Source organism: Cephus cinctus, unplaced genomic scaffold, assembly GCF_000341935.2.
Source record: "Cephus cinctus unplaced genomic scaffold, Ccin1 Ccin1_scaffold0330, whole genome shotgun sequence".
NCBI classification, from domain to species: Eukaryota; Metazoa; Arthropoda; class Insecta; order Hymenoptera; family Cephidae; genus Cephus; species Cephus cinctus.
This window is the reverse complement of record NW_014333027.1, coordinates 3518539-3542865: the sequence shown is the minus strand read 5'-3', so window position 1 is coordinate 3542865 and position 24327 is coordinate 3518539. Positions and strand designations below refer to the sequence as shown.

General features: G+C 38.1%; 2 protein-coding genes across 3 annotated transcripts in view; one reads left to right on the top strand and one right to left on the bottom strand.

The window, feature by feature from the left end:
- Positions 1 to 24327, bottom strand: part of LOC107266848 (histone deacetylase 4) — a 94572-nt gene that overhangs the window by 59577 nt on the left and 10668 nt on the right. The window lies entirely within an intron of this gene.
- On the top strand, positions 20680 to 22802 carry LOC107266567 (cytochrome c1-2, heme protein, mitochondrial). Its single transcript, XM_015737180.2, has 2 exons — positions 20680 to 21346; positions 21937 to 22802. The coding sequence occupies exons 1-2, from the start codon at positions 20819 to 20821 to the stop codon at positions 22459 to 22461; spliced, it is 1053 nt and encodes a 350-aa protein (XP_015592666.2). The 5' UTR covers positions 20680 to 20818; the 3' UTR covers positions 22462 to 22802.

Below are 24327 nucleotides of genomic sequence, written 5' to 3'. Positions count from 1 at the left end.
GAATAGACATACGTATTATAGTAATATGTATTAGATACTTTTCGAATTTTATAATTAAAGCTGTGGGTATGGTAATCGACGCACATATCCATTTTTATTCGATCGTAAAACGGCAAATTTGTCTTGTAGCGAGGACATAAAAAAATTAATTAATTACACCTGGCGCCAAGAAAATACCCCACGACACACGCAGTCTACAAATTCGATATTTTGAAAAAGTGGTTTTATCCAAATATTTCCAAAACAAGTTTAAATACTGCGTCCATATCTCAAACAGTTGTTTACGAATAAATCAAATATTCTTGATGAGCGAATACAAATTAATATTGATATGATATCAATACCTAACTAGTGTGTCCTTTTGTAATTTGACTAGAGTCAAAGATACATCCGTAAACTTCTTCTATATTAAATATAAATGAAAACAAAAGGACTAGCAGTTTAGGATTCTAAGAAGTTATATCTATGTGACGTAATATTGCGCCAGCGATATACGTACTATTTCAAAAGAACTTACAGTTATCTGATAAAATCACCTAGAGAATTGATGAATTTCATGGTTATTAGGATTCAGATAATAAAATCATTTAAGCTCTGTCTCTTGAGAATTAAGTAAATACAATTTAAGTCTTTTTGTGCAAAAGTATAAAAATAATTGAAACGGACGTCACCAATGCTAAATATGACTCTGAAAGTATCTGTGGCATGATATCAAACAATAGTAAGAATTTAGACTAGCAGTTCAAGATATATTGTAGAATAACTATCTTATATCCACAGTATTTTCCTCGGCCATATAAAACTTTGGATTACACAAGTTTCCACTATTTGTTACCAGAACATTATTCATTCGCCGCTTTTGCTGTATCATTTCAGTTGTACGATAGATCCCATTGATTAGAATAATATATATCCCTTGGTACGAGTGTTCTGAGAAATTATAAAATTGGGTACTTCAAAAGCAAATAGCAGTTGGCCATGAGTTGTTATATTTCTAAAAACATTACCGTTCTCTAGCGTGTTCGCTGAAACCTTCGAAATAACATCGTTCTGCCCGACCTATTAAATTACGAAAACGGCGCACTCGCCTCTCGGATCAACAGCGATAAAATTCAATAGTTCATCTGGTTGACACATGCGACTTATAACTTTACAAACAATAATTAAAATCTTTATGGGATTTCTTTCCGATTGCTTTCCTCGAAAATTAATATATAATCGACGTGAATTGTCTTGATAATTCCCAGGGACCAGCACACATTTCAAAAAGTCGTGATACACATTTATTATCGAAGGATAAATAATGAAGGCCCTTCCTACGGAAGTACACTTCGATAAGTATACTTTATTACAGTCAATTTATGAGAATAACGAAGCATATAAGTAAGAATAACGACATTGAATAACAAAAGGCACTTGGCATGTAAATTAGTAAGATTGTATTTCAAAGTAACAATACCATTGTAGCTTCTTGCTTTATATTAAAACTATTATGAACAATTTACAAACAGTCAATAAATCAAACATGAACGAGGGATATCTGTACTTCGAAAACCAGGGCGAAAAGCTCCGTGCGGGTCCAGGAAAATGTACAGGATAGCTTAAGGGGAGATAAAAATAAAGAATGATTGACGTGTGTTTTGTTGTCCCTCGTTGCAGGTCTCGTCGGTCTCTACGGCTTGAAGTACGTTTCCCTGTACACGTTGCTGTACGTTCCTTCCTACTTCTTGCCGTACGGCGCCAGTGAATTTTCTCTAAAGCCTCACTGAAAGTCAAGGTGCAGCTACAAAGTAGGAAATCATGGGTCTGTCGAGTCTCTTGTATTCCCACTGTGATCCTTAATCGATTCGCTAGTTGACTTATTAACATTGGCAAGTATCATACCGAGTTAGCAGTTACAGATTGGGCGATAGACCTTGTCGTCTCTTTAACTTTGCCGTAGGACCTCACAATGCACGAAAATTTCTCTGCCTGCGGTACGTCGAGATATAATGGTGCATGAAGGAGCATCGCGCCATCATCACTTATAATCGTAATTCGATGCTTTCGGAATTCCACGACTTTAATGCATTGTTTTTATTAATAGCATCGAGCGACAAATTCTCTATAGCGTCGTCATTTGTTTTAACACTGTCTTCGAACCGCGCGCAAGCCGATCTCAGCAGCGACTGTCTCTTATCCGCGAACTGTAGCGACGTACAATGAAGCTCCGGGCGTTTTGACGTTTTCCATGTGACGTCACTATCTGCTTCGAGATTGGCCCATCTTTAAGCGCTGATTAACTACTTAGATATTTATCGTATGACAATTGAAAACACAGCCTTTGACTCGCGTAACCCTTCCGTATCGCACTGTGCTAACCGTCTGCCACAATTTTCTTACAGCCTTGTGTTTTTTGACAGGTCGAAAACAATGAACCCTATAAAAAAAAGTCACACGTGGCTCTAGACTCATTTTTTTTCAAAGTATGCATGTCGATGGTTTTACACTGAAAAATGTTTTGATTTTATATTTTAGCACATATTTACATAATTTTATGAAAACCACGTGTGGTTTGTTGAGGACTGTATTTTTTGGAAACTGTCACAAAAACCTGTTGAACTCGTGAACCGATTGTAGCTACATATATAGCAATAGTCTGATAACAAGCTAATAATCGATACCAAACACATAAACACTGGCAATAATACTTAAAAACGGGTAAATGGCATGGATAGGTAAATACCGTGTCGAATAAAATATTTGAAATTTAGAAATAATTTTAATACAAACATATTATGCTTTTAAGTAAAGAAACATTTTATAGAATATTTCGAAGAATTTTAAAAAATTCGTTATATATGTTTATACATTTGAACAGTAGAGTAATACTTATCAGCCGTTAATTTAAAATTCGAAAATACAAGTCAAATTAACATTTACGCACGAGTACACCTTCGAATGTTTTATTTGACTTAAAATTACATCAGGTCGTTGGAAATATTTTATGAATCATGTGACTCTTATCGTTTCTTTCCATAGACTGCTACAACTGAGTCAATAAATCTAATTGTAAGTAATCTTCAAATGGATTGCACTGAAGGTATACACGCGTGTGATTTAGCACGCATAAAATATTATTGAAAGTTTGTAATAATTACATAGTGATTACAATAAAGCATACTTACGAAATTCAATATTTTTACAATATATTAGTTAATATCAACAAAAAGTAGCAAGCATTAATATTTGATATTTACGAAATTATTTCACTCGTTTATATTCTTAGCTTTGCCTCAAGCCAATTGATACAACATACGCCAATTGTATAAGCCACATTTGTATAATAGTTATACAATCGTTTTTGGCAATTGCCAATATTAAAACTTTCTCTTTAACTTTAGAAATTTAATTGCTGTCCTTAAAGGGGACTGCCCACATACCCTCCCCCTGTCCCCTACCTGTAAATCATAAATAACCAAGAATATAACAGATCTTTTATCAGATCACTCCAGTCAACATAGAATGTATCAGTTTTAAAAAATTGTGGAAAAAAAAAATAATAAAAGATTCAACATAAAAAATATATCGTATCAGAATTTGCGTATCAGATGAACCCATGAATTTTTATTTGAATTTCTTAATTTCTTATTGTATATGATACTTTGCCAATGTACATTATGCGTATCCACGTTATCAGTTAATTATTAAAAAACAAATGTCAGTTTCGTATTTTCTTCACAAAAATTTAATAGAGTAAATCAACGAAGCTTTTAAGATTTCAAGTATACTTGACATCTTCATCATTTATGCGTCCTTTTATACCTATAAAAATACATATGCAGTCGTGTCGCAACAACAGTTTCACATTCAGGGGACAGCTATATGTTACAAAGTATCTGAAGGTGGCACCTCATAGAAAAACTAATCTCATATTGCAATCATGCACATATGTGTTTATACAAGAAATTGACGGGACATTTGAGATATTACGGTCGATATTAACACCTCTCGTTTAGGATTGCCTGACTCAATGACACGCGCGACATCTAGATTCTCATATTGTTATTTAGGTACTAAACGACGATGTGAATAAATATTTCACTTTAAAATACATCATTGAAAGAACGTCAATAGGATATAATATAATATCCTGATGAATAGAAGGGTTACTCGGGCTTACTCGGGCGCAACGAGCCAACTGAAGCTGGAAGTTTGTAAAAATAAATTCAACCAACCCGTAAATCCTACATAAAATAACGGGATCCTTACGTATTATCTAAAAGCAAATGAAATTTCAGGCTATAAAATTTCCAGAAAAGCAATAAATTTTATGCATAGCTTTCAGTAATATTTATGTTGCAACCTCTATTCCGTAAAGTCCAGACAGACAAAATAATCAAGAGAAACTGCGAGTCGTCGATGCAGATAACTCCCGGTAAAATCATGTTGATATACAAAAAGATGATTATACGTAATTTATGCAACTCGATGCGATTAGATAGAATTTATTTTCGCTTCTATAAAAAGGACTAGGCTCAACTTAAAATTAAAAACAAAAATATGATCAATTATTCTAATACAGTTACAATCCGTATGAAACCAGATATCATACAAGTTTAAGGGCTTAATTAGAAGAGTCATCATTAGGATAATGAAATGACGTCTCCTTGGCAGCTGTAGAATAATCCCAGTCGAATAACACGCTCAGTGCCCATCTACTTTAATTGTGTAATAAAGTTTCATCGGAGGTAAACAATGTGTACGAAGACAAAACTCATGAAGTGAAGTCTCAATGAAATAATCACGAGGGTCATTGACCTTGTAGAATGATTTTAAGAAAATGTCAAATAGATATTATTTCAAATTCAAAAGAAAAAGTTTTATCAAAGCGTCAGGTAAATAGTGCTGGAAACAGAGAGTGAATGATCGAGAACGTAGCAGAACGAATCAGAGCTATAAAATCGATTTAAAATCGACACCATAAGCTGCGAGTCCTCACTGGAGCTGGCGCAGCTACTCTCTGAAATCCATGACCTGTGTCCACGGGACACTCAGATAGGCACTGCACCAGGGCAAAGTACTGCACCTCCGAAGCACACGCAGAAAATCAATAGAATTTTCTAGATATAGCTACAGCAATGCGAGAATTGCACAAGCGAGAACCTTCTAGACCGTGCTCGAAATACGACCAGAAAAACTATCAACGGATAGCACGAGAGCGCAAGCCAGCTCGTGACACCTCGATCGGTGTCCCAAGCCAGACTGCTTTGACAACAGTCAAATTCGAGAACTAATCGTTCCGATTGGTCGAGATCCTTATAGCCGAAGACTCTTATCATTTCCCTCGAGTCATCGCTCTAAAGTAAATTCCTTAACGAATCGGTACGTAACTCTTGGAGATCCTCCACGGCCGCTTCGCCAGGGCATCGGGCGACAGCTGGGCACCGCGTCCTTAACTCGGGTCAGGGAATTCCTCCTCTGCCCTTAATCGTATCAGGACTACACCTCCGCCCGCTCTACAGCCCTTTGCCAATCTTCAGCGAGGCGCCGCTATCTCACTTGGACGTCCGCCGGTCCGTGGAGACGTCTCCGTCGGGCACTCTCCTCTACCGGGAAACTCGGTACGTCGAGACTATCTCTCCATGACAGATTCGAGCACCTCGAGCTCAACTCAACAATAAAAAATCTTTCGAGAGCATGGGCGTAACTGTACGAATCCATCCGAGAACGTAGCTTCTGAGTAGGGTGGCAACTCGAAGGGATCCAGAAAGCCGAGAGTACGTTATCTGAATCGGTAGCTGGAGTCGCCTGGTGACCGTGAGTCGAAAAATAAAATCACGTTACAGTGTGTAGAAGTTTAAAAACTTTTCAAACGGATATGGGTCCGTAGTACTTAAAGAGTTAGAAAAAGCATATAAATATAATTTAATACTATACAGGTCACACTTCATGAAGTCCGTAGGAAAACTTCTCTTGCAGTAGATATACAATATCATTCAGCACTATTACCATCTGAAAATAATTCTACCGTAAAAATGTATAGAAATCAAATGGGCTCGCTAACAAGTGGTGCAATACTACTGAATACCCATATACGTTAATAGGAATTTTAAAAAAATTAAAGCACGATGATACTATTGTACTTATATGGATTAAAGATATGTGATAGAAAAGGTATTATTTGAACCCAACGTTTCTCTTAAAGCTTTAGAATACAGTCGGCTGTCGCCGATATAGTTATATCCTGCATAAGTATAAGTACCAACAAGATATTTTGTTAATGTACACAATTTTTGTAACATCTTCTGCAATACTGAAAAACGTTGGAAAGAGGTATACCGAGGATGTCTTCTGAAATTTAATGACAGTACTGGCAAAGTATTTACTTCTCTCTCAGATACGTGTAGATACATAAGGACGGAGAGCTGGTCGCAGTACTAACAGAAAATTTTGGATTATTTTCCGTATAAAATAACACGTCAGCGTAGTAATAAGATTTACACTGTTTATTTCAACGAGTAAAATTGAACTAATGAAATTATTAAAAGAAAACACAATATCTGCTGCTATATATGTTTATGACGTTAAATACGACACGAAACGAAATAATACGAATTTCGTTGATATTTTATTACGAACTCTACGGTAATAAGCCAATCAGTAGGAACACGTGCTACTGGTGCAACAGAAGATTTATATAGATAAGATACGTGAGGGTATAAAGTTAAATCTGCTTGCATCTTAAACATTGACAAATATTCTCGAAATTTGAAAAATACCCGGAGATAATTAAGTAAACCCTTTAATTAACGTATTTTTATAGCTGATGTCTATAGCACGGTACAGTATGGATGAAAATGAGAAATATTAAAGAAAATCTGTTATTCATATTACATTTATTAACTTCTCAATCTACAATCTAATAAATCCCCGATATACGTATTCGCTATGTGCGTACGAATATACATAGCTATACCTTAGGGAACATGTGTAGAAATGTACGTGCATGCTATCTGCGCTATTTGTATTGCTCGCCATAAGTTCCTGGTGTACATTTGTTCTAAATGTTTATTCTGCACGTCCAATAAGACTAAACCGTATTAGTGCGTACATGTCGAGTAGCTTTAAATTGACTGTGAAAATCAACCTGTGCTCTGAATTCTAACTCCCAACCGTTCGCCTGCCGGAAAGCGAGTTACGTGCGTTTCGTCCTGTTAGGGTTGATGCACTTGGAAACTACAGTGTACCTATGTGGCCATCATATTGATTCCTACGAAGCCCTATTCATTACGTATGCAATGACCTACGAAGGCAATGACCACAAATGGGACAAAGCTGCTCTAATAAGGGAAAGTGAATTTAAAAATAATATAGTATTAAAAAGGTTCATTGAAAATTTTCTTTGGGGATACTTTAGCTAATAATTTTGTAATTAACTAAAAACTTTAATTGATCAATAGTATCATAAATGAGTAAAAGTTTCGATCTTCGCCGGTACTGCAGAAAACTGCAAAATTATCCAATATTGTCTCTCACGAAAACATTATGGGAATTGAACAAAGCTAAGTGAATATAGATTTATATTATGAATTTCTAAATATTACAAAATAAATTTAAACCATTCTATAAAACGTGTTTACTTGACTGCGATTCAGCTGTAGGATGTCTGTACTTTTATAATTATGTATTAATTATCTTTTTATTTCAAGCGAAACATCTTTACACGTCTGAAAATTGATTGCAAAATTTTATAAAAATGCATTACGCATTTCGGGTACAGCACAGTTTTACATTTTAAATAAAAGCATAGTACGCTTAAGTTATATATCTAAACACCAATTTAGCAATTAGGGAACATTCTAAGGATTGAGTCAGACAAATTTTCATTCCAGATTCGATATCAGTGACCCCAAAAATCCTACGTAGCGATCGCTTGTTCACTAGCTATTATTATCTAGTGAATATTATAGTTATTCTGTAAAAAGGTATGATTTTTGGTATTTTGCTTATCCAAGTAAATATGGTTAGTGTGAAAATGGTATAGGATACGTCTACAACAAGTCTGGCAGCCAGGTCTAGCGCGAGTATAGCAGTGGTTTTCCGACGTCTTATGGAGAATGAAGACGATTACGAATTTCAGATTAAGTTTATCAGAGCCAGAATTCTACAAATGAATATTATGCTTTGGTATTGGCCAAATTTAGCGGATCTACACTTCTACGTATGATCTTGCCTCAGTATGGGAGGAGTCTCGTTAAACCGGACTTCTATTAATTATTTTTCCTCAGTATGACACGGGCCTTGCTGAGCTGGACATTAGCAATTAGGTATATTATCATACACCGTACGCAGGTCTCTTCTGTACTTGTTCCATACGTGTCCTATACCTGCGAGACGCATGAACTAAATTTTGCATAATCATCTGCAAGTATAGAAGAGATCTAGAACTGTCAACGGAATGAAAACGACAATTTACAAACTTATACAGAGCCCCCTAAAGTATATTTCAGATTTTTTGGGGATTTCTTTCGTTGGTTCCAAATCAAGTAACTTTTTTCAACTGGGTCAGCCATATTGGATTCGCCGTTTTGAATGTTTGAATTTTAAGTTCAGATTTGTGATCGGCGACTTCAAAAAACCTGAGTACCAAATTTCAAGAAAATCGTAGCTAAGGAAAAAGGCATGGCTCAAAGGTTTAAAAGACGGTTCAAACAAAGTCTATTTATCCAAGTTAACGGATTCTAATACAAAAAATAGGCTTAATCCGGGTAGGTTTTACAGATAGTGGCTGACAACCTTGAAGTTAAAAACGAAAGCGACAATTGTAGACCTCCAAGAATGGGATCGATTCGAAGCAAACCTAGTAGGAATTATTACTGATGACTGTATTACAACTGTGCACAGTTACAAGAACTACTAATATTTTCAAACAACAGTTGCATAGCTGATAAGACGGTCGAGAAAGAAAAAGATTGGTTGAAAACAAAATGTATTCCCCGAAACTATAGAGAAAAAAAAAATGAGAAACGACATCCTGCAAAACACAAGAATCCACGTCGTACACGTGTTGCCAATGACAGGCATATTTCTGGCAAATGTCTAGTTCTAATCCAAAAACATAAGAGGTTAAAAATAATTCAAATATTTCCTGCTCGCGCGAAAAGCGAAAATTACGAGAAAAACAAATAGCCAAAATACAAGAGAATAACAGTGTTTAATTTACACCTTCCACAATATACAAAAGAATACAACCAACTCATTGCATACAATAATCTGAAATAGTTGCTAATAAGCACTAAAAAGTAAATTGTTCTCGATACCATAAAATCATAAGTAAAAAAATACATTCCAAATATCATTAGACTCGTTCTTTAAAGTAGCAACAAAAAATAACACAAAAGTGCTTTGCGAGCATTAAAGACAAAAAGCATTTAAAAGAATCAACATTCGACCACGTGAAAGACTAATATAAAATGAGGAGGCCAAGAATATCGACAAGGCTTTCGGATTGATTATCGATCAAACTCCCAATCCCAATATTTCAATAAAACTTGTCATCTAATTCTCCACGTGCCGCCCGATACGCCCTTTTAAATAGAAACTTGCCAACAAAAAATAAACAGTCAATCAATACAAAACATGTATACGTTCATAGGGAACAAGAGAGCAAATGTATTGCGTACACGTCGACGAGACGAGGTGTAGCTACCTATGTATATTTCAAGGAGACGAAGCAAAACTCTGCGCAAATGCGTCCCATTCCTCCCGTACTCCTCGGTATAGCCCAATAACCCGTCGCTCGGAAAGTAGTCAGATGAGTAAGAGAAAGAGGGAAAGAGCCGTCTATTTATAGCGCGCAGGTTTTCGTGGGAGGAGGGCGTTGGAAGTCCGCGATACAAAACCAAGTGGGAGGAATCAGTCGAGGAGTGGGGAGCTGGAAGAAGAAGCGGCGGAGGAGAGCAAGGAGGGTGGCTACTATAAATAGACGCGTCCGCCCCCCAGTCGTCATCCCTAATCCTCCCCCCCGCCCCCCCAGTCTTCGGTGACTTCGTAGAGGGTGACCTTTGTGTGAATTCAGCAGTTCTCAGTTCTCAACCAATATTAGGCTAGGTTATCGACTCGTCTTCGCTTCTGCTTCGGCGCCACCGCGAATCTAGGCTATGTTTACCACCTTCCACAGTTCTTCGAGGTAGGTAGGTGCGCTTCTGGGATCTACAGGTGTTTCCAAGGATAAAGAATTAAGAGGTGAAACTGGAACGCTAGCCGGTTTCTTAATGAGCCGTATTAACTGATTAAGCCGTATGTACATATGTATGTACATACTCAAATTTGTGCGCGTAGCCTATATATCGATAATAAAAGAACAAGCAATAAGCTCTAATAGAGGAATAAAAAAAAAGTTTTATCCGTCTATCTTTCCGCCAAATAATTAATTTCACATTGGCATTAAAAAGAGTGTTCGGTCAGATGAATTTACCTCACTCGTAATGGGTGACAACGGAATGAGCTAACGGATCTGAATTTCCTAACCATGAACATCCCTATGACATAATAGAAATTGATAATCGAAGAAAGAATCAGGAAGATAAAGATGATAAAGGGAAACGGATGAGCTGCCACCCACAGCCGTATAACACGCTACGTAACGAAATTAGCGCACCACAATACGTACCGCCCTCGCTCGACAAAATAGAATTGGCAGGCTACCAAACCTGGGACTTGAATAGACTTCAGCTATATGGATCCATGCCCCTCGTTCGCTTCGGGACACCGTGCCCCCCCACCTGCCCCCTCGCCAATCGGCAGGCCGACGCTTCCCAACGCCTCCCGATCACCCCTCGGAGCATCCATTGCGTCGCATCATACACGGTCTTTGCGTGATATAACACCCCTGAGTCCGTGACGCGTCGCTACGTCGATTTTATTAGGGCGCGAGAGGAACTCACTTCCTATCCTAGATCAACGTAATCGAAGTACACTACGATATCCATGTGAATATATCATACCATATCCAACGTCTTTGAATACCTTCTATTACACCTAACCTATATGCGAGGTTGTTAGGAATTATTAGCAATAAGTCAATAAGCATGGCACGATTCTATAGGCTCCAGCTACCTCACTATATACTATGTAATTAAATTTTTAAGAAAAATATAAAACACGATTTGTATTTGCGTTACCCAATTCGAGGTATCGTCCTGCTTCTCTCTGAGAATTGAAGAAAAAATTAATTTGTTTCCGAAGAACCTCGCTAGGTAAGATATGTTATTACGTGAATTTGTTAAATGAGCGTCAATGAGTTGAACTCTGAGTACCGTTCAGTATCCTACTGCATTAATATGTAAAATCTATTTTGGGACAACATTTGTAACTCTTAATTGGCCCCTTAAACTGTAAAGCAAATTTCAAATTAGGTTCCTTATAGCGCTCATGTCACATCTAGACGCGTTTTAAGGTGAAGGTTAATGATCGGTCGAACATGAATTGATAAAACCGACACGATATAGGAGGTACAGTATCACATGGATCGATGTACAATTCGAGTACGTCCAAAATCTTTTGGATATGGCGTTATGAAAATAAATGGAATAACCGAAATAGCCGTCCACACTATTTTGCGCTAGACGTCTGCGATGTCTAGCCCACGTAAATAAGCGAGAGTAGCGGAATGCGAGTAAGCTGGTCGAAGATAAATTTCTGGGTGCAAAAAAACGATTGCAAAATATATACACGTCTTCATCTAAATACTTCTCAAAAGATAGAATCTCACTTGCAACTCATCACATTCGACTTGGAATTAAAGGGAAATCAAAAATCATTTTAACCTACCGTTGGCAAACAGCAAACAGGCAAAATGCGTTCGGGCACTTGGCAATTTCTTATTTCACAACTTCCTTATCTATATACGTGGAAAAATGATTATAATCATTTTTTAAGAGTGTATTCGAGCAATGATGGAATACATGGACAACAGCAAGTTTTAGTACCGATGACAACAATTCTGTCAAAATTTACTATTGCGATTATAAGTATCATTATTCCCTGATTTTATTGGGACTATGTATACTTACGTATTTTGATTTGCTGCTTACGAATATGACCATTAAAATTTGCACCAATGACACTTTCAAGGTTAAAACACGAAAAAAAAGCATTTTTTTGATAAGTTTTTCAATATTATGTATCTCGAAAACTATTGGACTGAGCAAAAAAGTGTCCGAAAATTGTTGTGGAGTTAAAAAGAATACAGATTTGTTATGCAAATTTAGCATTACAGACTCAACAGCTTAGACAAATAAGTGGTAAATAAGTGTCGAGAAGCAGTTAGGTTAGGTTGGATAAGGTCGGGTCGGAACTCTACTGTGTGATGAGCTTATAAATGGCTAGGCTTGGTTGAGTAAGGTTTGACTAGGTTTGGCCAGGTTAGATTAGGTTAGGTTTTAGGTTAAATTAGCTCAGAACTCTACTGTTACGATTGCCAGAAATCCTAATGGTGGTTTGAATGAACAAAATTCAGTTGGATAAATAAAGTCAGAACATACATTGCTCAATGCTGTGATGCGTTTGTAATTTACCAGGCTTAGGTCAGGTTTATTATTGATTTACTTTTCATTTTACTTAAAATCTAATACTTGTACGTCAAACTTGTAACTAATAAAAAATCTGTATTTTTTTGAGCTCTACAACTTTTGTTGGACCCTTTTGCCAGTCACTCGATCCAACAGTTTTCAAGGTAGTATTGAAAAACTATTTTTAAAAACTGTTTTTTCGTGCTTTGACCATGAAGACCTTGAGATTTGTCCTGATTTTCATGGTCATATACGTTACCAGCGCATCGAAATACATAAGTATACATAGGTCCAATAAAATCAGAGGGCATATGTGCTTCTCGAAACATCCTGCGTAACGACAATGATTGATCGTCACTGGCGATTATATATTTGGTCAAGGAAAGCTTGGACTTTCTGACCTTCGCAAGGTTCCGCAGGAGAGGCGTGTTATCGCAACAATATAAACGTGACATCGATTATGCCCTGCGCTTTGCTAAAGTCTAGTCCCGGTGAAACCCCGTGTCGAGACCTCATTCACCGTGCAATAGGTAAATAAGTTAGGAAAAGGCCTTGATCTTTTGAGTCGATGACCCTCCTGCAGCCTAGCTTAGTTCTTAAGGCCCTTTACTTCGTAAAATCTCGTTACCACAGTTAAAATAAAAAATTATCTGCATCCGAGTAAAAAAAGATTTTTGGTCCAAATTTTAATGGGGAAGAAGATGAAGGGTTCGTTGTGTCAGTTGTTCTATAACAAAATGCGTATAATTATACGAATCCATGTAAATTGCGTACGAGCGGCAAAAGGGCTGGAAGGAAGACCGGAAGGGATCTGCTTATGTTGCTATGGGAATTCTAAAACCCAGGGAGGGTGACCGGGATAGGGAGTGATATTCGGGGCTTATATTTTCTACCTGTTAACGCTTTTTCCTTTTCGCCGCGATGCGCTTACAATTTTACTTGCCGTTCACCCGGCCATACCTACTATCCAAACGCTATTCCATTTATTTAATTTCCACTTTAGGCAAATCTTTTATATCCTAATATATTTAAATATTATTTCTTACTCACTAACCAGTGCTAAACTATTCCAGTTCTAAACCCTAGGCAAAAGTTACTACGCAAAAATGGTAGTAACAACGTCCAATAATATTTTCCTGTTTCAGAAGCAGATATAGTCGGTCCACGAGTTCAATGTTTTTTTTTTACAGGTCAAAGACAGTGAAACCGCACATGGTTTACCATAGAATGACTGAAATATGTGTTAAAGGAGACAAATATACTATAATCCAATGGAAAATAATGCATCTACATACTTTCTAGTGTAAATTGCATGCAAAGCCATTTGTGACTTATTAAAAATTTCATAATTTTCGATCTGTCAAAAAATCAGGTTAAACTCGTGGACAGACTATACCTACAGTCGTAGTGCTAGGTAGAAAAATAAATCGATGGCTCGGAACCGAATGATTAGAAGCGACATAACGCATGTCCAGCGACGACATCGACGAAGAAAGCGGTCGATCGCCAGCTTGTTCTATTTATATAAGGAATTTCTGTTATGAGGAGGAAAGAGGGTAAGAGGGTGAGAGGAGGACGGAAAGGTTTAGAATAATCAGTTTAACGGAGTAAGACAACCGCAGAGTAGTATGAAATACTGGGAGCAGGCTGTCCTCTCCTCTTCACGTGCTGCAACAAGAGTAGCTGTACAGAACGCAAAACTGGACGGGAGGGGCGGTTGGATACCGGGACCAGCAACCGGGGGTAAAATGGGGGAAATACGAGGTATGGGGTGGTATGCTTGTGAAGGTCGTCCTATTGATCGTATCCTCTAGCCCCCTAAGGTTAACTCCCCCGACTCTTTATACCTCACAAAACGGTGTTCTAAAAATAATCGGAACTCCACTCCTGCTCCTGGCTCCACATCCAATCAATGTCCTGGTTACGTATGAGTCTCTCTGTTCGCGGCGCTACGTCCGGTAATTTTCCAACTGAATCGTTATTTCTTCAGGCCCGTGCCATTTGATCAGATATTTAGGATGGAAATTTTCTGTATTTTCTGAATTGTTGCTCCCAATTATTATTGGTGACGATCGATGATAAATACTTGAAAATTCGGGTAACCGACAATAATCGATAAGAGTATTTCACGAACGTTTTACGTCTTCGATTCTTATTGAGAAAATCCACTCTCCCCGAGGTTTGCAGTCATGCTTAATTAAAAACGATTTTCACATTTAAGTATATTAATTGTATTTTTATTTTTTGTGCCGGTTCATTAATTTGAAAATTTTCACTAATTTATAAAAAAGAAAAAGTAATGTTAATTTCCATTTTACGAGTTTCTATTATCACGTGTAAATTCAGGAGGCATTTATCAGACTCACGCAATGTCCAGATCATGAGAAAATTTGATATTCAGACATGAGTTTACGTAACCTCACTCGTCCTCTTGTCAGCTACCAGTGGAGAAAACAGCTGTATGAAGACGGGACGTCCTTTTCTAGAGAATTCAACCCAGGATCGATTGGACCAAAGAAGGGAGGTGCTTTCCCTGAGAAACAAGACTGAATTGAAACAAATGCCCTTTGAAAAGTAAGATAATGTCGCCACCCTATATTTCTTCCAGGAATTAGTTATTCCGATATGGCGATGAAAACAGAATAATTTTGTGATTACGTAACTGTTTCGTTGGTCAATTGAATGAAATTATTGTGTATTCATACGTTACAATGAAATATTATACCGTCATTATATTGTACATAAGATTGGTTCGTTTCAATCCTTATTCAACATTCTTGACACTAAACCTACCAGAGTGGTCAAATGACCGCTTTTGAGACTTTAATCAAAATTGTTAAATTCCAGGTTTTTATTTCTCTTGAACTTACTGCACGACTATGCTAAATTCTGTATTAATTACAATCAACTGGAAAAGACTATAATGTTTATTTCAAAAGCGGTCATTTGACAGCCATCGGTAGAAATAGGTATACATATATAATATGTCGGTAGGTTTAGTGTTAATACATCTCTAATGGACAAAATCATGCACGGTCAGGTCGTGTTATTAATTCCAGCGCGATTAGTCATCCTTACATACGTTTATATCGTTCATAAAAATAAAAAATACCAAAGTGGGTTAGAAGATTGACGCTCTACGAAGATCGTTCATTACGCAAATTATATTTGCAAATTATACTGCACAGAAATATAAAACAATGTTAACATAAAGATATGCCAATAAATGCCACGCATTGCAACCTTCACTCGATGAGTACCCATTCTTCCAAAAAGTGTCCAGTAAATTTTGTAAATTTTTAAAAAATATACAAAAATTCCAATTACAATAATAAAGAGGGAATAAATTATGATTTTCCATTTCCCGATTCTGGCATACTCACCCAACCTTTTACATGAACTGTCTGCGGTCGTTACACCGATTGTCATGGATATCCTGCCGTGAATATCCGAGACTACGACCGCAAAGAGTTAACAATGCATTTTACGTAAGAGTAAAAATAACAAACGTGATAAGTATCGTTTTTCGACAGTTATTGTGCAGATACCATATTTAAAATAAATGATTTTCAAGTAAACAGGAATCGCAAGAGGCATGCCCACTTGTTCGTTATAATTACAATTTTTATTTTTTTTTCAAATTAAACTTTTACCTTAGCCCTATTTCCTGTTGAAATATATATGTATGAATTGTATTGGAACGAATCCTGCCATCTCGCGGCCAGCATTCAAAGCTAAGAGTACTATTTAGAAACATCTGCTTCGATCGTACTTCTCACTTAATGTATCACCTTAAGATGTCCAACACGTGTGTGTCTCCGTTTTATAATACTCCCGAGAGGCATAATCCTCAATCGACCAATGACTTACATATTACTAATGCGACTCTACCGTATAACTGAGTCACCCATTTAGCTTCTTTCTGGACGCCGTCTCTTTATTAGAACAATCGAGTATGGCCTTGTACGAAAAGTGTTTCTTCGAAAAGTACAAAATTAACGGCGAAAATAAATTAGCATCTCATAAAAGTGTCTAAAAATACTGAATTGGCTTCGCATACCAGCGCTACCAAATGTACGACGAAAAAAGGAATATTAAAATTGAAGAAAAATATTTTATCAAAAGTTGCACACGTTCTGATGTGAGATCTTGATATATCTAAAGTATTGTACAAAATCCGTATTAGATGTAGAAAACGAAACATCATTATAAAGTACGATCAAAGAGATAATTGGCCACGTGACTAAAACTAATGTGGTCAACGCATAAAAAAACAGAAAATTAGAGGAAATCAACGCCCTGCGGTAAAACACCTGTTGACCACGTGGCTTGGCTTGGCTCGATTCCAATGGGTTTGGCCAATCGCTGCGTATATTACATGCCCAATTAGCCGCGTATCGAGGACTGTTCTCGATGCGATTTCCAAGGTAATTTCGACAAAACGTGAGCTCCTCGTTCTCCCTCACGTAATAATTACGAATATCCGCCATTGACATAATAACACCGCCGTAAGAATTTCATGTTCCGAAAGCTCTTCGCTGAAATTTTATGACTTTACTGCACCTCGTTAACGCTACCGGCACTATTCGGTATCCGTTCGGTTTGGCCATGGCGGACACTTTAACGACTCCGCGACCTATAATTACCCTCATCATGGACCATCGTGAAGGCTGTCTTACATGCTAAGGGTTATAAGCACCTATCTGCTAATCGAGATAGGAGTTACTTATAAAGAAAATAAAAAAAGAGAACTGTATAATTAAACCGACACAGTGTATAACCGTTGCTTCCTGCTGTCGACCCATAAATTGAAAATCAAGAGAACAAATCATTTATCCGAGATGACCTGTACAATTCCTCGAATATCACAGTCCAGTCGAGAAGTTCCACGTGAATGAGACTCAATGACGAAACTCCAATGAAATTTTCGTAACGTAATGGAAATGAAACTGGCTCGTACATGTTCATGTACAGGCGTGGGCTTACGTGAGCACTAATCTTTACGATGCATTATGTCGGTAAGTCTCGGCCTCGGCCTCGCCTCGTAAAACTATAAATATCTATCTCTTCTCCGCCGATAAGGTAGTTTTCCCACTGCGGCTCATTCCTCTCTGCATTGTTAGTCACTATTTTTAGATAGTAGAGGGCGTCGTTAAAATGAGCACAATGGAGTCTCGAGTTTAGATGAGCAGGTTGCACGATAAGTACTCTTGCATTGTTTATTTGGCTGTGAAAACCTTGTCAGATCTTGAGTAAAAGGCCAGCAGGTAAATGATAAAAAAATTCTTTCGAAAATGACTGTTACGAAATGTAGAGTCATCTTTGAAGTGATCTGATTTTACAATTGCTGCTGTGAACAAAAATGCGATTAACGTTTTCGCGTAGGATCGATATTACGTATATTGTTTTACCTTTTGATTTTTTTAAATGAAATTGTGTCAATAAAATAACGGCAATATTTATTTGTTTTATATCGAAAGAATAAACAAAGCTTCAGAGAAGCACGCATTTACTTTTAATCATTTTAAAAGCATTTTCGCTCGAAATTGCATCACTGTCAGAATAGATATATTCATTCTATCAATTGTTGAAATTCTGACGGAATAAATATTTATATTAAAGCGAAGAAAAATGAATTCATTCTTACAATGCCTTCCTCGGCTTGTCTGTACTCATCTGTCAGATTAATGTAGTCGTCCAGTAAGCTTACGTGATAGAATTAATTAATAGTTTTCATATATGACTCAGAATTGTCCACCAGTCACAACAACAGTAGTCTAACCTTCGGAATTCAGCCGTGCCTGTACTATATTTCTCTTGTAAATATAGACCTATGTATTTATAAAATTCAAAATTCTAATATTTGAAGTTTATTGGCGATGGAAGTAAACGTGTACATAGACACGCGATGAAATTCGAATAACTTGACTCAAATATTTCATTGACAACTTCGACATATGACTGCTGAAGAGAATGAAAAAAAAAAGTAAGGTCTTAAAAGTGCATTAGAAATTATTAAAACTTTACGTTGTCGCTAAATCACACTAAACAGCCCATGGTTTTAATACTTTATTTTTAAAACTGAACAGTGAATAATTTTCAAAATTGTATAAAATATTCATACAATACCCTATCGATTAAATGACCTTTGAACACTAAACTAACAAGTGTGACATTGGCGTTCGTTTTGTATACGGCCAGCCTCTTCCTATAGGTGCACAGACGTTTAGACAGCAGTATGATTAATATGCAGTTAAAATTCGAAGAAATACCGAAAAAAATTCTTTGACGAGACAACTGCCTCAAAAGTATTTTAGTTCATTCAAGTGTGAACAGCCATAAAACATCTTTCCATAGAAAGATTTTATTATGGTATTTTGTGATATACACAAAAAATATTAACAAAAGTAAAAAACTTCTAATATTAAAAATCAATTGAGAAACATTGTTTTTCCCGTTCATCGAAAGCTCACGAAAATAATCCTGAACTACGTCAAATTGAGCGTTATACAGATTCAAGTATACCCCACCGACAAGATAAATACGAAGTAATTCGAAAGAAAGCGCACGGGAACAGCCGCAGCTATAGGAATATCTCCGTCAATAGAAATCAATCCGTGTTCGAAAACTCGCAAGAAAAATTGTCCGAGGTAACGTTAACCACCCTTTGAGCCGTTCGATAAACAAAAATAATCACCGATTGTAAGCAACAGGAAGTCCGAGCGTCGGTGAGCATCTATATTTATAAAGGCGCGCGTGCATGTAACGCGGCATAACCGCGCAAATATGTGCGCATGCATAATGCCAAGCATAACCAAGTGGTTTATTTATAACGTCGCGGAAATACCGAGATGGTACAAGCTTATTGTGACGTTGCGTAAGCGATTGTGTAATGTAATCCACAAGTTTGTACGATCAGAGCTTTTTAGTTCGAGTGCAAAGACTACCTACCACAACGTGGTTATATTCGATACTGTACACGTCTTCCACCTGGACGACATCAGCCCATGTCATCGATTACACATTCAGGGTAATCTTTCACATTGAATGACATAAGGAGATGGCCCCTCGAAAGACAAATATTTTAACGGCGCAAATACAATCTACATAAATCCATACGTGTGTGCGACCTGCCTACCGATTGTCAGATCGCAGAAAGTGATAAGGATCGATTCGTAGAATCCTGCTGCGATCACTACTCGTTTACAATCTATTTATTCTTGTATTATCTCTCTGTAACATTTAGCTAAGAGACCGACACCACTCGTGAAGTAACGTGAGGAAAACGGAGCTCTAACAGGTTATTTGTATAACGTTACCGTGACTTTCCGCAATTAATAAGAGGCAATTAAGCTTTGCTAATAACGTCATCTTATCGGTACATTATATTAAATAATATCGGGATACATATTAGAATACGATACCATAGAAGCGACCATGAGTCTACTTAATTTGCGCCGCTATATGCAAATACTTTTAAATGTAGATTCTTGCAGCACGAGGCAAGCCTGCAATGCGAACATCGTTGCATCCAGAATGGCAACGGATACGCAATGGAAGGTCAGACTGTGGGTGTAGTCGATGATTATTAACGAAGAAAGGAAATCAATAGGAAACAGAAGCGGTCGAAGATTTAAAAAAAAATGCATTCGCAGCTTTTCCTTTTCGGTATAAAGGTGCTGTCCCATGTATAGAAGACAGAACGGGAACGACGGAATCGGAAAAATAGTTTGGTGGGGGTTGACCAATCGTCTTCGTTCCGAAAATGTCAAACGATGCCCGGGTTCCCTATCTACCATATAATTCCGAAAACGGGTAGAAATTTTAACCTTAAAATTTTGATAAATTTTACGAATTTCAAATCTTCGCATTTCAATCTATGCAATCTTATTGATAATTAATATTTAATGATTTTTCCAACAATATGTGTCCTTATTATTGATTTACATGAACGAAAGTTGATTTTTACACTTTCAGAATTTCCGTTTTTTCTTCTGCATGGGGAACCCGGGCACTGTTTGACATTTTCGGAACGAAGATGATTGGTCAACCCCCACAAAACTATTTTTCCAATTTCGTCGTTCCTGTTCTGTCTTCTATACATGGGACAGCACCCTAAGTCGCTAAAGATCGACAACACGTCTTTCAGATCCAACGTCTTATTGGCTGGTTCTAACAGAATTCTCCAATATACCGTATCGAAGTGAAGTGTGCCAAATTGCGGCGAATTGTGCGGTTAAAAGAAAAACGCCGATTTACTACACATGTATGATCGATCTATTATACCTATGTGGCGTACTCAAGGCCACTCGAATAGTTGCGTTCGAAATTGTTTTGGAGGCTCAAGAATCGAGCGCAATGTCACGTGCGTCATGGCGTCCAGCCTGCTACGAACTTGTGGATTGCTACGAAGCGCGAGGAGAACGCCGCGCTTCGGCACGACTAGCCGAATTTACACGAAGACAAGCGCGTTTCCAAGGACCAAAGGAATCAGACGGATCTCAAAAGTATGCGCTGGCATCGGCATCGGAATTCTAACCACTTGTGGATCCTGCCTCTATTTCCTCGACAAGAGTGTTCTAGCCGTCGGGGAGGAACTCGAAGTTCCAAACTATCCTTGGTCCTTCAATGGCCTCCTCGCATCTTTGGACCATGCTGCTGTGCGCAGAGGATGGCAGGTGTACAAAACAATTTGCAGTACGTGTCACAGTTTACAGTACGTCAGTTATCGAGACCTGGTGAATGTGACGCATACGGAGGAAGAAGCGAAGGCTCTTGCAGCGGAGGTCCAGGTTAGTCGGTTTACCATCCGCGGATGAAGAATAGGCGCGATATTCAAAATATCGGAGCGAACAAGTTTCCATGACCGGATGTCACTGTGTGATCGCATCTCGTGCATTCGCATTAGCAAGAGAAAAAACATGCACGCAATTACAGTAATAAGGAAATTTTTGAAATTGGTTATTGAACGAAACTTTTTTTCGTTCGACTATCTGAACTTCTCTCAAGCGTCTTATTGAAATCGAAAGTGTTTGAAAATATTACCAAATAATTTCCATTTCGTTGGTTCAACGATCCATCCGAAAATTAGTCCACGCGCATGTGCGAATAGGGTAGAGAGTATTTTGAATTTTGCCCACGCGCTATATCAAAGCCAAAAGGGCTGGACACCTGAAAATGTTGCTGTTCGATCTATATCCGAAACCTCGAAGATCTTCTAGAAGTTTTAGCCCGATCGTCTTAGCCGTTTCTTTGCGATTTTCAGTGCATATATATCCTTTTTTTCGATGGCAAATGCATAAAACAATTTAATGTATTTCATGCGGTTGCGCAATAAAATAAAAAATAACTCTATCCAACTTTTCATAATGATTAATTGCAGGTCGAAGACGGTCCGGACGACGAGGGTAATTACTTTAAAAGACCTGGAAAATTATCCGACAAAATTCCACCACCATTTCCAAATGAACAAGCATCTAGGGCTGCCAATAACGGAGCCTATCCAGCCGATTTAACCTATCTAGTGAATGCTAGGAAAAACGGGATAAATTACATTTTCTCGGTGCTGACTGGCTACATGGAAGCACCGGCTGGAATAGAAATCAGAGAAGGGCAATCCTTCAATGCCTACTTTCCTGGAGGATCCGTGACCATGCCGCAAATGGTCGTGGACGATGCGGTACAATATGACGACGGTGTAAGGGCCTATACGTCGCAGCAGGCAAAGGATGTCGTCGAGTTCCTCGTGTGGACTTCGTCCATTGAATTTGATACACGCAAAGTCATGATGCTCAAGGGTTGTGCTATCTGCCTTTTTCTATTCGCTATTGCGTATCACGTCAAAAGACAGAAGTGGGCCACAATGAAGACCCGAAAAATCGCATACGTGCCAAAACAAAAATACTAACTGTTAGCCAAGTAGAATAGTCATGAGAAGTATAGGATTCATTGAATTTAACGAAAATTTTCCTTGACTCATCAGTCATGGCGCATCTGGCGTTATTCGTTGATAAAAAGACGTACCAAGTCCCCATCAAAATATATCGGATGCTTCGCATTCGATTGCAGTTTCGCAACGCGTCCTTGACGTTATGCCCGAAGCGGACTAAAAATAGCATACGGCAACAAACATTAACGACTCCTTTTATTTGTCGTTAACTCCGAGATGATCGGTGGTTGGCTGATCTATTTCCGAGCGGCCAACCAGGCCGTTCAGATACTTTTACAATTTATTTCGATATACCCCGTCTTTCTTATCAGCCTGGCTCGCTCTCGCATGCATCTCTGCCATATCTAGCGCGCTTCGAAATCTTTCGGTGTTGAAGCGGACTTGGGCATTTTTTTATTTTTTTTTTTATTTTTTATAAAACTTATACCTTTACCACGCGGGCACTCACCTATCGTAAGAGAGTTTCAAACAGCGAATGTCCCGAGGTCACGAATTATTTATAGCTTACTTATCGTCTCAATCTTATTTCTACGACATCCTGCTACCGTAGATTCCATTCGTTATTAGATGGCAGAAGACTTCTCTCTCGAATGCGGAAAACTAGCGTGCAACGTGGATATTCCGCAACCGCGAGCGATTGCCAAAACACAGACGATCGGTTAATGAGCAACGATGATGGAGCGAAGGGTTATTAGCATGAAAAGTTGTCATGGCCGTCACGAGTGATGTAGTTGGACAATAATAATGCGAGTAAATTAAGTTCGCACGTTAAGGGGTTACTCCGCGGAAAGTCACAACGTCAATCCCGAGTCTCGCGCGTTAAATCAAGCGGGATTACGGGTAAATAACGAGATTTGCTATTCGGCAATGCTCTGGCACGTGTCTTGTGATACTTTGGCAGAGATTACTTGCGACCTTCCTCCGCGACCACCCACGTGAAAATTACTTGACAGATCAAACCACCAAGGCCTGATTTGTAGCAGACAAATGTTTTTCATTTCTTGGATCAACAGCCCAAGTTAATTCGCATTGGGAAAAATTTAACTTTGATCCACGAGCATCGCCGATCTCGCCGTCTCGTATTGTTGCGAGTTCATAAGTGACGTTCTTGCCCTCCTGTAAAAAGGGGATATGCTGCCTATGATTAATAATAGTCGAACGTTTTACTCCCGGCAGGCAAAACAATGTTATTTTTATCGCAGCCAGGCACGTAGGAGATCCTATGTCGTAACGCAGTCACTCGAGTTGCGAACTCTGCCAGGGTCCTTTTCATTCATGTGGAGATTATGCCAATGACAGAGTCCTAATTTCGGAACGACAGCAGGGAAGCGACGCCGACGCCATCAAAGAAAACGTGCTCCTCTTGCGTAACCGGTAGTATTTCATTCATATGACTCGTTCAGACCCAAGAAACCCACGACGACCGATAAAATTAGTTTCTCGAACTTCCCACTTATTCATACTTGCCACGTTATCGTGAAAATTCATAGTAAATGAAAAATCAGTCAATTTCCTAGATAAACTCGCGCGTACTTGCGCTAAACAGGAAACAAAGACTAAAAGTGTCATTAGGCTAAAAGCACAAAGTACAATGGCACAAATACAAGAAACAAGTAAACTCGTTTAACACTGTTAGAAGTACTATGAAGACAATGTGGTGCAAGCAAAGAGACAAAGGCAGAGAGTGAAGGGGGAAAGCGCACAATAATTTGTGAATGGATCAATGGCGAACGAATACAAGCAGTGAATGCTCAAATAAAATAGGAGGATTTGGACAAAAAGAGCGTGAAAAGACGGAAGGAAATGGAAATCAGGTAGGCAAGG